The sequence below is a fragment of the Anoplopoma fimbria genome, chromosome 3 (assembly GCF_027596085.1).
Source record: "Anoplopoma fimbria isolate UVic2021 breed Golden Eagle Sablefish chromosome 3, Afim_UVic_2022, whole genome shotgun sequence".
NCBI lineage: Eukaryota > Metazoa > Chordata > Actinopteri > Perciformes > Anoplopomatidae > Anoplopoma > Anoplopoma fimbria.
The window spans coordinates 10053754-10067176 of record NC_072451.1 but is presented as its reverse complement, the minus strand read 5'-3'; the positions used below and the strand labels follow the sequence as shown (position 1 = coordinate 10067176).

Here is a 13423-nt window from a genome sequence, read left to right as displayed (position 1 = left end):
GCTAATTTTAGCTAAACAGCTTTGTACATGGAAGGAAGATATGCCTTAGAAATATACATTATCATCCAACATCTCCAGATAACGAGTATCACTATTACACAACGGCTAACCATGACTAGCTCTATCCACTTCATCAGAGTCTGAAACAAATGCATTAGAGGGGGGGATTTAGCGAAGGTCAAATTTAGTTGCAAATCAAGTACATTGGTCTTGTATTTTCCTCCTTTCCTCCCTACACATCCACATTTCACGACCATGACTTTCCATTATTCAGATTCAGCAAAATGTAACCAACATAAGAAATGCTCCATTGCAACATTATACTTCCTGTTATTTACTTGTATACTTCCATATTAACCCCATACGGAAATAAATAAAAGAAAACCATAGGTATTTTTTGACAGACTTAATGCTCAAAATGTCCAATCAACCGGTTCATATAGCCATGAAACACTGGCACATCCATTCATATATGGATTTATTTAAGGTGTATTGAAAATATGTGAACAAAAAAACTATATTTCATATTTTGTCAACTGACTTTCTTAAAAACAGAACTGTCCTGAAACATGTATAGTACAAAGCAACATGTCAAATTATGGTATTTCCATCTAGGCTTACACAAATTGATTGATGTAGTGTCTATACTAGAGGATTTGTAAAGGAAGGGAATGAAAATTGCGGGTTAAAACACAATTTTGTGCTTTTGGGCAAGGCCAGTTCACAGTGCAACAGTGGAGCATCTGGCTGCTTTTTGTGAATGATTAAATAAGAACACATGAAGAGAGAAGCAGTTGTTCCTACAGCCAACCCAAACACTCGTCAGCCCTCAATTAATTCCTGGAGAAGCAAAGGGGCTCCAACAACTGATGGCTAAATGTCATCTGACTTCACAGCAGTACAAACTTCTGATCACCCCTCTCTGTATCTTTTCTCCTCATCTTTGTTTGTCTCTTTCTCTCATTCTGCTCTGAGCACAACCTCAGGGATGAGCTCTGATGTCTAAAGAATAGATGAGAAACTGAAAATGTGATTTTCACTGCCCCAGATTACTGACTATGAATAGTTCTCTGTGACAGAAGACACACAGAGCAAATAACAGTGCAGCTGTAATTATAGGACTTGTATCTTTCTTTCACTCATTAGATACAGTCTCATTGTGTTATACAGATAGAATAACAATGCTGTTATACTTTGTTACTGGTTTGTGAACTTTTGCTCGGCACACTGAAAACATTGATTCTTTATGGATCAAATCAATTGGGTTTTATTTAATGAACACTGGCATTAGTAACAATATTAGATAGATACCTATTTATAGACAGGTGAAGAACAGCTAAGAAATACATTTTAATTTTAAATATTTAGAATTGTTGTAAATTAGGTTTAATGCAGCAGTAGATACAATAGTACATCACTGTTTCTTATCATGGTAAACACACTTTTTGAATATTCCTTATTATTCTTATTGTGTATTAATATATACATGATTGTAAGCCATTTTGAAAGACGTACATCTGCAGAAAAACCAAAGGCTTGGTGCTGAGAGTCACAGACAGGGTAGAAGTCAGGTTATTTCGAGACTAACATATTGTTGGTTTTGGTATTTTCATGGGATTTGTTGACAATACAAGTATAGAATATTGCCAGAACTATACTTAAAGCTAGGGTTGGTAATCTTGGAAAACTAACAAGCAGTGTACGCTAGATTTTTTAAGTGATCTAACTAAAAAACCCAAAGTCACCAACATAACAAACACTGACAGCCCGTTCCTTTAGGCCTCCTCCATAGCCTCTCCCCCAAAATTATTATTATGTAGTTTACAATGATTATGGCCTTTGCCAGGACTCAGCTTGTGGAAGACTTCAGTGCAGAGCATTGAGTACATGGGCAAAATACACGCAGGTAGGTAGGCTGAGAGGTAACGCCTCCGATCACCATCAATGACGACGTCACATGACACACCATTTTCTTTCACATTCACATTTACCTTTGCTTACTGTTGATAATTTAGTACCCTGGTAGCAATATATGTATGTAGCATTGCAGATTTTTGAATTGTCCAAAGCATGGCCATTGGCTTCCATTGATTTTACTACAAGATAAATGAACTTGCAGGGACATTTGGGCCATGCTTACTACACAGACACTCACCCGTCTCAAGGAAGTTCAAGTTGTTTTTTATTCTGACAAGAAATATAAGGAGATAAATGGCTGCCTTGAAGCCATGATAAATATATTATATATAATAGATATAGTGTAAAAGACTATGCAAGCTGTTTGAAAACAATTGGCCATTAAGTTAAGTGAACTGTGATAAATGGGCTAAAAAATGCAGAACTACTATATACTATATTCCTAATAATAATATTATGGAAATTGTAACAATACACTCCAGTTAGACAAATTTAGTTATTTTTAATTGCTCCAGGAAATGTCATGTATTTGAAACATCAATTATTTTCCAACCCATTTCCCATAGTCATTGCACTGGATGGTTTTCACCCCACTGGAGGGGAACTACCCTGAAAAAGAACTCTGTTGAATGTTTCAGGTCATGAAGGCACCCAAAATGATAATGCAGCGTTTTCCTCGGGGCAACAATATGTGGCCATGATAACAATTAATTGGAATCAGACAATCTGTAGTTAATGCAGGAAAGTATGAGAATAGTGCATATACCATTCTTGTGAATGAGATATCTCTGGAAGGCTTGAGGGATTTTCATCAAATTTGGCACAAACATCCACCTGGAATCAAGGGGGAACTGCTCACATTTTGGTTGTGTAAAGTCAAAGGTTACTGTGACCTTACAAAACACATTTTTGGTCGTAACTCAAGAATGAATATGCTAATTATGCCAGGCATAGAACCACAAGGCATTAAAATATATTTTTGTTTCTCATTTATTTGGGAATGGGGTCCTCTTTTTTTATTTTTATACACAATCAGAAGTGGGCCTTAAGTTACAAAAAGGTTGAGGACCCCTCCTATAGTCCTAGTCCATGTGTCCAGGTTTGATGACACAGGGTAGATGATACCATTGAGTCAGAAGTCTGGGTTCCAGACCCTCTGGATGTGCTGAGTTGAAGCATGGGGCCCCTGGCAGACTCACACTAGCTTCCTTGTTGCCATTTTCTTTTGAATGTCTTTCTGCTAAGTCACTCAGCAGGGAGCCCTCATCAGCATGGACCTGACTTTTCTCGTCCGGTGGCTCTATAGAGAAGAGCCCCCATTATACACACACACACACATTACCTTACCTCCATTACCACACACTATGTAAATCAACCCCCATCCTGGCAGCTCAGTCTCTTCCAGTCACTGATCACAGTAGTCATCCAACACGCTGATATTATCGTAGAATGTTTTTCTGACTCCTCTCCCCTGTCTGTCCTTTTCATCAGTGGACTGATGAGGACTCAACGGACTATGTGAGTAGCCGCGCTGTGTGTTGTGTTGACAAGGGTCACCCGGAGTGTGTTTTCTGTCATAACGTCGTCTGTTCTCTGAGTGGATACTAACAATGTTTCCACCACCCGTTGTGTGTGTACAGCAGCTCACTAAACAAGTGTTATTTACAACTACAGATACACTCCTCCAGTCCCTTTTTCCACCTGGAAACACAGAGTCTTCCTGTGCAGTGAGGGAGAATTAAAGTGCTTCTCATAATCAGAATAAACTGTGGGTTTAATCCGTTGCATTCTCAGAACCCAGTAATTAACTTTGGTTTGTACAGAAATATCATAACCGACAGTAAGAGTGGCCCAAACGAAGAAGTTCACTGGAATACACTGGAGAAAAGAATGAATTATCACTGTAATCGATAGGCTTTTGAGCTTCTACAGAAGTATGTAGTTGCCCAGCAGCCCTCTGTATTCACTTTTCTTACTCATCCTTCTACCCCCAAGGCGGTTCCTAACACCACCTCATTCCAGCTTCATATCAGAAACTGGACACCAATGGATTTCTAGAGAGCTGACAGCTCCTCAGACTACAAGGGGAAAGTCCCTGTTAAACCCTCACTCTGTTTATGCCTCCGTGTCAGCGACAGGTTGTCCGTCTGTCTATCAGGTATATTCTCCTGATATCTTGGATATCACCTTAAGGGGAATTTCTTCACATTTGGCATAACGACTATTTAATCTCAAGGATGAACTGATTAGAGTTTGGTGGTCACATGTCACTGTGACCTCACAAAACACATTTTTGGCCACAACTCAAGAATTCATATGCTAATTAGGACAATTTCACATGAATGTCTAATAGGTTAAGGGACGACATTTTGGACAGACATGGATGTAAAGCCCATCTGACTGGTTGGCGGAGACAAACAACCATGAGGCTTTAATTCTAGTTGTCTACTCATCTCCCCGTGTGACAAACTTATTTCTAGAGTGAATGTTGGTGGTGTGACGGGAGGTTCATGTGTGTGTTTTAATGCTATTAATGTGTGTGTTAGGTGGGGGTGTCATGGTGTCACACATTGGGCTTTGATGTGAACCCAAACAGTGACACGACACTTCATGGTGAAATGTTTGCTGCTGAAGACCAGGATGACAACTGCGACAACTGATTACAGCATGTGTGTCTTTGTGTGTGTGGGTGTGTGTTTGTGTTTGTTTCTTGACAGCAACCTTGGATCACAGCCTTGCAGTCTCTGAGGAGCTGCAGCTGTAAATGCTCTTTCGATTTTATTCTGGAAGATTGGCTTGTAGTTTTACTGTTTGTTGGTGTTTGTTTGGGCCGGGGGATGAATATCTGTATGCCTAGCTTGGTATACAAAAAAATACAGAATATTAGGAACACACGTGCGGACACAGAGATGTATCCCAGACTCTGCAGCAGTATTCGTTAAACGAGTGTTCAGCCTCTAGTTTTGGGTTCTCCGGCTGCCTTCTCTCACGCTCCACTTGAATCCCTGTGATCACATTATTTTATTAAAGATGGAGTCTGTTTAAACACAGAGGTTTGTTTTCTGCTGCCTTCCATGTAGTAACGGCTGAGGCTACTTTTTGATTTTGCTGGAGTCCAGCTCCTGTTGGTTTATTCTTCAGTAAAAATCCACAGAGACCAGCAGTGCATACAGCTTTTGTTTGCAAGCTTACCAGTCTATGCTGATCATTAGAATAGCTCTACAGTACAGTAGGTTTATCCCTGCTGCCTGCTTTATTCCTTTTCTGCAATGCTTTTTGTAACTCCATGAGCCATTCTCAGACTTAGCTAGAGGTTAGTGCTCATCTATGGTGCAGAGTTATTAATGAAGGATAATTTGATTTGTAAGTTATCTGTTAATAAATGCGGTGTTTTTGCTTGTTGATGGATATTTTTGATCTGATTTAGGTTAAACGTTTGGTTATTTTATGTCATATTTAGTGTCTTTCTTGGTGGGTTAGGGTTAGGGTTAGGTGTTGACATCTATATAGAATATATGTGTTCTCACTTTCAACCTTTGGATTCAATTAACTTAGTTTCCACCCACTATTAACATACGATCCATATCTGGATATCCTCAATGGATTAAGAGAAACAGAAGTTAAAGCTGGAGTAGAGGTTGTCAGGATTAACCAGTTTAACTGTAACAGCGGTTACAAAAGTCACTGTTTCATAAGAGTAAGAATTAGAAGAAGTTACGATATCTGTGGTGTTCTGATTCCAGCACTGAAGCATGCCGTTTGTTGGAAGGAGATGTTTTCAAAGCAATATAAAATAGATATTAGAGAAAGAATTATGAGCCGTTAACACTAACTCTAAGCAGATTATAATAAATCATTAAAAATACCAATGTAAGGAGTTTTTAATCCATCCACTAATCTTTTATTTCCTAATCATTTGAATTGTGTATTTTTATGCAAATCACCACTATAGATGACTTTAATAAAGGTAAAAGGAAATAGTTATGAAGGTGATGATAATACATATTTTAGCTCATTAGCTAAAGGCCTATTAGAAATATTCTGATTAATAATCGTAAAAACTAGCACTAGTGCTACACAAGGTGCTACAGTGCCAAACACTTAATAGTTACCTACAGTTAAAATTATTGAAAACCAGCCTATTTTCAGCCTTGAGGCCTGCTGTTTTCTGTTCGGATCATGGCAACTACAGTTGGTAAAGTCAAAACTCTTCAATCCACACCGACCTCCGCTCAGCCTGTCTCTGTCCTCTAAACTAGCTGTCCAATTGTCTTCAAAAGGATGATGGACAGCAGAAGTTTGCTGGTCAGACATAGTTCTCATGTAAGCTCTAAAAGAAGTAAACAGGCAGAAAACAGCATTTTGCTTCCATTAACCTGAGACACACACCATGTGTGTTGATGAATCTGTCAGCCCTGCATGCATAATTACATTACATTACAGTCATTTAGCAGACGCTTTTATCCAAAGCGACTTACAATCAGTAGTATATTACATATCATTCACCCATTCATGACAGGGCTACCATGCAAGGTGCCACCATCAGACTCTAACTAACATTCATCATCCAGTCCACACCGATGGCAAGCCTTCGGGAGCAACTTGGGGTTAAGTATCTTGCCCAAGGACACATCGACTGCCGAAGCCGGGTATCGAACCACCAACCCTCTAATGGGAGAACTACCTTGCTCTCCACTACGCCACAGCCACCCCACAGCTGTTGTCAGAATCTTTTTAATGAGATATCTTTTTATTACCAAGTGGATATGCGAAGCCCAATGATCAAATGTCATTATCCAGATTATTATCCATTATCCAGGGTGAGATGGGTCATCGACTCAAACACAGTAAAGTAAAAACACATTCTCTCATCATGGTCCCAGGATGTTAAAAACTAAGACAGACAAAACAAGAGACCATCTTGCAATAAGGTTACAAGGTTAAGGTTTTTTATTAGTCAATGTACAGCAGGGTTGAACAACCAAATTCAGATTGTAGTCCCATTTTGCTACATGGGAAAAATAAAATAAAACTCTATTATATATGGAAATTGGAGGATGAGTAAAGGAGTCTCACAGACAGAAGGAAGAAGCTGTTTTGAAAACTGGTGGTACGGCAGCTGATACTTCTGTATCTCTAGAAGAGGATGAGCGGCGTTCAACAATAGAGGGGAGGTGGTTTGGCAGCCAATCAGAACTTCCCAGGTTCTGTTTGTGAGGAAGTCTAATAATCAGTTGCAGAGTGCGTTACTCTAGCCCAGATTGCTTAGTTTACCAATCAGGTTCATGGGTTGGATTGTGTCAAAGGCAGAAAGCAAACTCCGGTTCTGCTTAATGAAGCCAATGCTGAAGTGTCTAAAAACTTGCCTTCTCTCTACTGAACGGAAGGGACGACTCCTCTGGTTGCAAAAAGAAGTCAGATTGAATAGATGTCTATGAGAAAATAACTCTACATCTCACTTGATTTATTCCCGCAGTAAACATTGTAAACATGAGTTTCTGGTCTCAATCTCTAGTTTCAAGTCTTCTTCAATACAGCATGATATTCACTTAGTAAATTATGGTCCATTTAGAGAAAAATAGACCGTATACAGCGTCTCTACGTCACTCCTCTGCATTCCAAATAAGCTAACCTCTGTTAATAGGTTTCTCTCAACTTGAGGCTAAAAAACAGCAGTCCACAAACTAATGGGTGACATCAAGATGACTTCGTCCACTTCCTTATCTAGGTGTTGTTATTTTCAAGATGAGTGAGGGCTTAGTGATGATGGGACGATGATGGGACCACTACTCCTTTACTTCCGGCGCCCTTGCTACGATAACACCCTCCTACCAACTGTGCCTTCATTTTGAGCTCAACTGCAAACCTGTGAAGTTTCATTACTGCATCTTGCACGGGTTGTGACGCTATCACGGAGAAAGACGGACGGCATGATGACTCAGAAGGAGAAAACAACACCAGCGTCGCCGTCACAGCTGGTACACGTATCAAAATGAAAATCTTTAATACCTAAGATACATGAATACAAACTAACCCCCCGCATAAATGTCCACATCAAAATGCTAAAATACAACAGTAAGATAACAACTGACCTTTCTAGCTGAGGACTCAAGTAAATTTTCATCAATGATCTGTCACTGCAGACGGGCTCCGACCCGACCCCTTGACAAATTGATGTTTATTGGAAGGCGGTTTCTCCGTATGGGAGTGGAAAAAGCGAGCTACTATGCACACTGATCCCTGTGTTATAGCCCTGCTGAGTATGGCCACAATTCTATCAGCCCAGCCATCCCTCGACTTTTTCAGAGGAAGATAAACACTTAATTGTTCAATTTTACTTCCTGTTTCTGCAGATCCTGGGATTTGTTCTCTACAATTTGACATGTCCCTTGGTTTAGAGTCGTTGTCTAAAACAACAAAACCCCTGTTCCTCTAGATGATCCATAGAATACATCGTCAACAAGGACTACCTCTGTGACAGAAAGTAGTTCGAATCATAACTACTAAAACTAAAACCATCTTTTTGGCTTGATACCTTAAAAGAGTTAGTCCTAGGGTGGGACAAGGAGGGAAAATCCCCCCAAAAATGTATTTCGGTTGAGTTATCCTTTTAAATCACAGCATCATGTCCAGTAAGTGTAACCTAATCGGTTGCAGTCTCAGTATCACTGGTTATCAACACTGCAGCTCTTTTGATGACTAACTGTGACTGACTGAGGGCAGAGTTTTTTTATTGGAGCACATCATTTATTTTTCACTGCTTTGATATTGCCTTACATAATGTTTCATCATTTTGATGAGTTTACAGCTCACTAGCAAGTAGCTAATTATGAGTTAGAATTAATAGGAAATAAATAGTGTGATATTCTTTAAAAGTAGGATGGGTGCAATCCTTCTATTAGGAACAGTTTCTGAGATATTTTTTGAGCGTCTTGTTGTCCATTAGAGGTTGGACATAACTAAATGCTCTGATATTTGACAAAATCACACTTAGGGGGAAACAAGTGAATGTGGAAATCTGATACTGACGCTCTCAAAAATGAGTGACCATTGAACGTTCAGCCATGGCTGGTCTCAATAGAGTCTTTAGAGGTCAAATCTGCAACGTCATGTTTGAGGCATCAAGTCTGGTCAATGTAGTCCTTAAAGCTAGGGTTGGTAGTATTATAAAGACATATTTTTGTTTAATTTGTTGAAATGTTATTCACTTCCTGACAGCAAACATTGAATCAAATAAAAGATAAAGATCCTGTATCCATGGCTGTCACAGAAATGTAATAAAAGTCTGGCTGCATTCCTTTTTAGCTACGGGTCTGAAAAGTGAAGCTGATGGGGAAGTGCCTTAAACTTGCATTCTATCTAATGTCCATCAGGGGGCGACTCCTCTGCTTGTATAGAAGTCTATGAGAAAATTACTCTACTTCTCTCTTGATTTATTCCCTTAGTAAACATTGTAAACATGAGTTTATGGTCTCAATCTCTAGTTTCAAGTCTTCTTTAATACAGCATGATGTTCATTTAGTACATTATTGTCCATTTAGAGTCAAATAGACTAAAGACAGGTTATGATTTAGGGCAGGGCAACCTTGTGAATGACAGGTCGTGATTGACCTCCCATGCCGGTATGGGAGGAAGTGTCTTTATTTTCGTCTTAGAACTTTAATCATTTTAACAGTATGTATTGACTTCATGAAAATTATTTGTAACAATTTGGTTGCCTAAAAATGTCTTATTCAGCTTTTGGTCTTGCAAAAAACAAGATGGCAATGGCCAAATTGCAGAACTCGAGGCTTTACAACTGTAGTCCACAAACCAATGGGTGGTGGCATGGTGTCTACATCCACTTCTTTTATACAGTCTATGCTACCTACCTGCCTGTCTACCTTATCGTGCTCTGCTGGTTCACTCATAGCACGTCACAGAAGTCTCCCACAAGCTGCTAGCTTAAACTGCTGTAAGTATTTATGGTCAATTTTGTCCGTTAAGACATTTTTGGGGGAGTGGCTTTGGAATGAGGCCAAACGTTAGGGGCTGTCAGTGTTACTGACTTGGCTCTGTTCTGCTAGATTTAGCGAATTTTGGAGCTAGTGATGCATTTCATTGGAAAAGAGTTGGCAACACTTGGCTGTTTTTTTAGTTGGATAATTTTTAAAATCTAATGTACTTCTGCTAGTTTTTAAACATTACCAACCCTAGCTTTAAATAGTTCAGAGTCTCCAGATTCCAAATGTCAATATTTAAACATTATTTTTTATTTATTTTTCTGAAGGGACAGAGGTTCCCATTACAAATTCTCCATATATTGATATGTATTTTTGATTTACGTTCTGTCACAACCTTTTTAGAACTGCCTACTGCCCATTGACATGGCAAAGAGGTCTGTGACTGGTTATCAAAATCACAAACAAAAAACCTTTCCAGTCAAAATTATTTGTCCAGGATATATCCGTCTCTTGAGATTTCTGCCCTCTGCTTTAATACAATGGAAGTGTATTTCATTGATTTATCACACAGCATTGAACAAAGGACATAAAAACAATTCAACAGCATCATCTCTTTCCAGAAACAGTGTCACTGTTTAATCTGGATAATCCACATAACCCACTGCAAAAAGTTTACACAGGAACTGAAGGAATAGTCCCTCTAAAATGTTTTTATTTTGTTTGGGAAAGATTGCTCTTACATATTTTACCATTTTGCGTGCAAAGGGCCAGAGAAAATATTTAAATTATTAATTTGGCTATTTTTTGCGGGGGTTTAAAAAAACCTGCATACACACGCCAATTTTGGTGGGACAATGGTGTGAAGCAACCCGGACCAGACTTTAGGACCTTGATCAAAGGTTAATCAGTTTGCAGAACTTAAAAGTTATTAGCCAAGGTTCCCTGGCTACAATTTAAAATGTCAAATTAAATGAAAACCTTAATTTGGACATACCCCCTCCCCGCCAGTTGTTGATAATGGTTGAAAAGGAAGGGAGTTTGAGGACAGCACCATTTGATGTTTGACACACAGGAAGTCACTGCCGATTGATTGCCTCCCGCTAAACTACACATTCACCTCCTTAATGTAAAATGTTTCATCTGTTCAGTCTTTGGGTTTCATCCCAATAGACTCGGGCTTGCTGTGGAAAAAAAGACAGATGAAAGACCAACTCTTTTTTTTTTTATTATTCTCTTCTCCAAATGCATGAAAGTCTCTGGCAGCAAAAGTGTAAAGGAATACCAGCAGATTAAAATAATGAGGGTTTAGAGGACCTCGGTAGCTTCACATGAGTCACATTTCCCTCTTATCTTTCACCTTCTTAGCCCCGCAGAGAAGACAGGAAGGAGGGAGGGATATACCTTAACTCTTTAGGCCCCTGCTGAATTCTGCTCTGTGCATGTCTGCTTTTCAAATGCACAGAAGAACCTTTTTTAAACATCCTGTGATAGATATAAAATTGCAAGGCATGAAATAATAATTAGAGCGTTGGTTGTCGCTGGAACCCCTGGCTGCTTTTGGAGGGCCTCGCTAATTTGCACTTCGTTGATGGCACGGCAAGCCTGAGGCTGTAGGCGGAGGCGCCAGTCTGATGGGGAGGATATAACCTGCTGGGTGTTCTCTGCTGGAACTATCATCCCGCACCCACACCTCCGCCACCATCCCGCTGCCATTTTTCTCTCATCACAAGCTGCTTCATCTCTGCAACTCCTCTCCACTCATCACTCAGGAGCACCACTAGAAAGGATTTCTCTGCTATCTGAGAGGGAGTGGGCCTTTAATGGACTTCCAATAGCCAGCAGAATGCATGTTGCTGTATTAACAACTTGTGTTTGAGCAGTGGAGCAGCATGTATGAACTTGTGCTCTGTGATGTGTGTGGGCAGACATGTTCTTGAGGGGACATATCACGTTTGATGTGCATCTGAAGTCTCTTCTTATTGCTGTTGTTTTGCCTTTGAGTGCTTTCTATGTTCAATACTGCCACACGGTGCATGTTTGTGTGTGTCACATGGGAATAAGAAGCTTGAAGTGACCAGGTTATTAGATATAAATGTTATATCTTAGTAAAGCAGGCCTTGGATATAGTTCATGCAAACTGTTCTGGGGAGCTCCGTCGAGAATTATCTTTTTCTGAATGCATTCGCACCGCCAATAGGAACGCTCCACTGATTTCGCACATCTCCAGAGGCGAGAGCGGCAAGCGGCAAGTTCACGATGTTCGCTACAAGCTCTGTGAGCTTTATTATTTGTAATATCATGAGAATAAAAAACAACTCTCTTACATGCCATCATATGGACACAGGCAAAATATGCGTCATAAATGTACCTTTTTTTATTTTAGTTCAAATCAGCTTTTTGGCTCAGTGGGTATGTTTTGTGCTACTGGGTTAGTTGTTGTGCTAACGTTGCTGGGTTAGCTTTTGTCATAGTGGGTTAGCCGTTGTGTTAGCTTTACTTAGTCACCCTTTGTTCTACTAGGTTAGCTGTTATGCTGACCTTACCTAGTATATTTTGTTCTACTGGGTTAGCCTTTTTGCTACTGAGTTAGCAGTTGTTCTAAGGTTACTTGGTTAGCCTTGTTTGCTACTGGGTAAGACGTTGTGCTAACATTAATGGATTAGCTTTTGGGATACTGGGTTAGCCTTATTGCTCCAAGGTTAGCCGTTTTGCTAATGTTACTTGATTAGCCTTTTGTTTGACTGAGTTAGCCATTTTGCTAACGTTACTTGATTAGCGTGTGTTCTACTCTGTTTAAGGTGTACTGCTGACGCTACTGATTTAGCCTTTGTGCTTCTGGGTTAGCTCGCTCAGCAGCATCTCTCACCCGTTCTAAGTCTCAGTGGGTGTTTGCTATGAACAAGTTAATTTACGGACCTCACTGTCGGTTCATTTGTCCATGTTTTCTTACATTTCCGTGCACTTATGTCATACATGGTTCCTCTTTTGTTAGGTAAGGTCTGCTCTAAAATAGGTGATTAAAAAAGTCCTGCAAAGTCGTTTTGAGGACTAAGATCGTTCCTTGTTCTAGCAGTGCAGACACAATAAAATGGAATTATTTGAACTATGTAAAAAAGTTCTTCCGATCTAATAAACACCTCGAGAGTGCTACTACTTTGACAACATACTCCTTTCAATGGAGTGTAGATCCAGTGGACCCTGTGCATTGTGGCGTTAGCCATGAGTGCAGAAAAAAGCTATGCTGTCACTCTTAATCAACACCGTACATATTTTAAATTCATAAAACAATCTGTTTCAGATTAATTGGCTGACGGAAATTTTATTAATTTCAGTTATTTAATTACAGGAACAACTCACATTAATCTTCACTTCTGTAAACGTGCCAGTGTTAGTCAGCTGGCTAATTTCGAACTGCAGTTCTTTGACGTTGATCTTGATGTTTTAAAACCAATGAGGAGATGTTTAAAATTTAGAAATAACATTGTACCTACCAACTTACCGTCAATACACAAAAAAGTTGTTGTAAACATACCTCCAGGTTAGTCAAACTTGTTTAAAAGAGA

At 39.5% G+C, this 13423-nt stretch overlaps 1 protein-coding gene across 1 annotated transcript in view; it reads left to right on the top strand.

Moving 5' to 3' along the window:
- The window catches only part of ptprfa (protein tyrosine phosphatase receptor type Fa), a 241120-nt gene that overhangs the window by 138193 nt on the left and 89504 nt on the right, over window positions 1-13423 (top strand). Inside the window, exon 14 of the mRNA XM_054596551.1 lies at window positions 3409-3435. Coding sequence (XP_054452526.1) covers window positions 3409-3435 — 27 coding nt within the window. The remainder of the gene's footprint in view (window positions 1-3408; window positions 3436-13423) is intronic.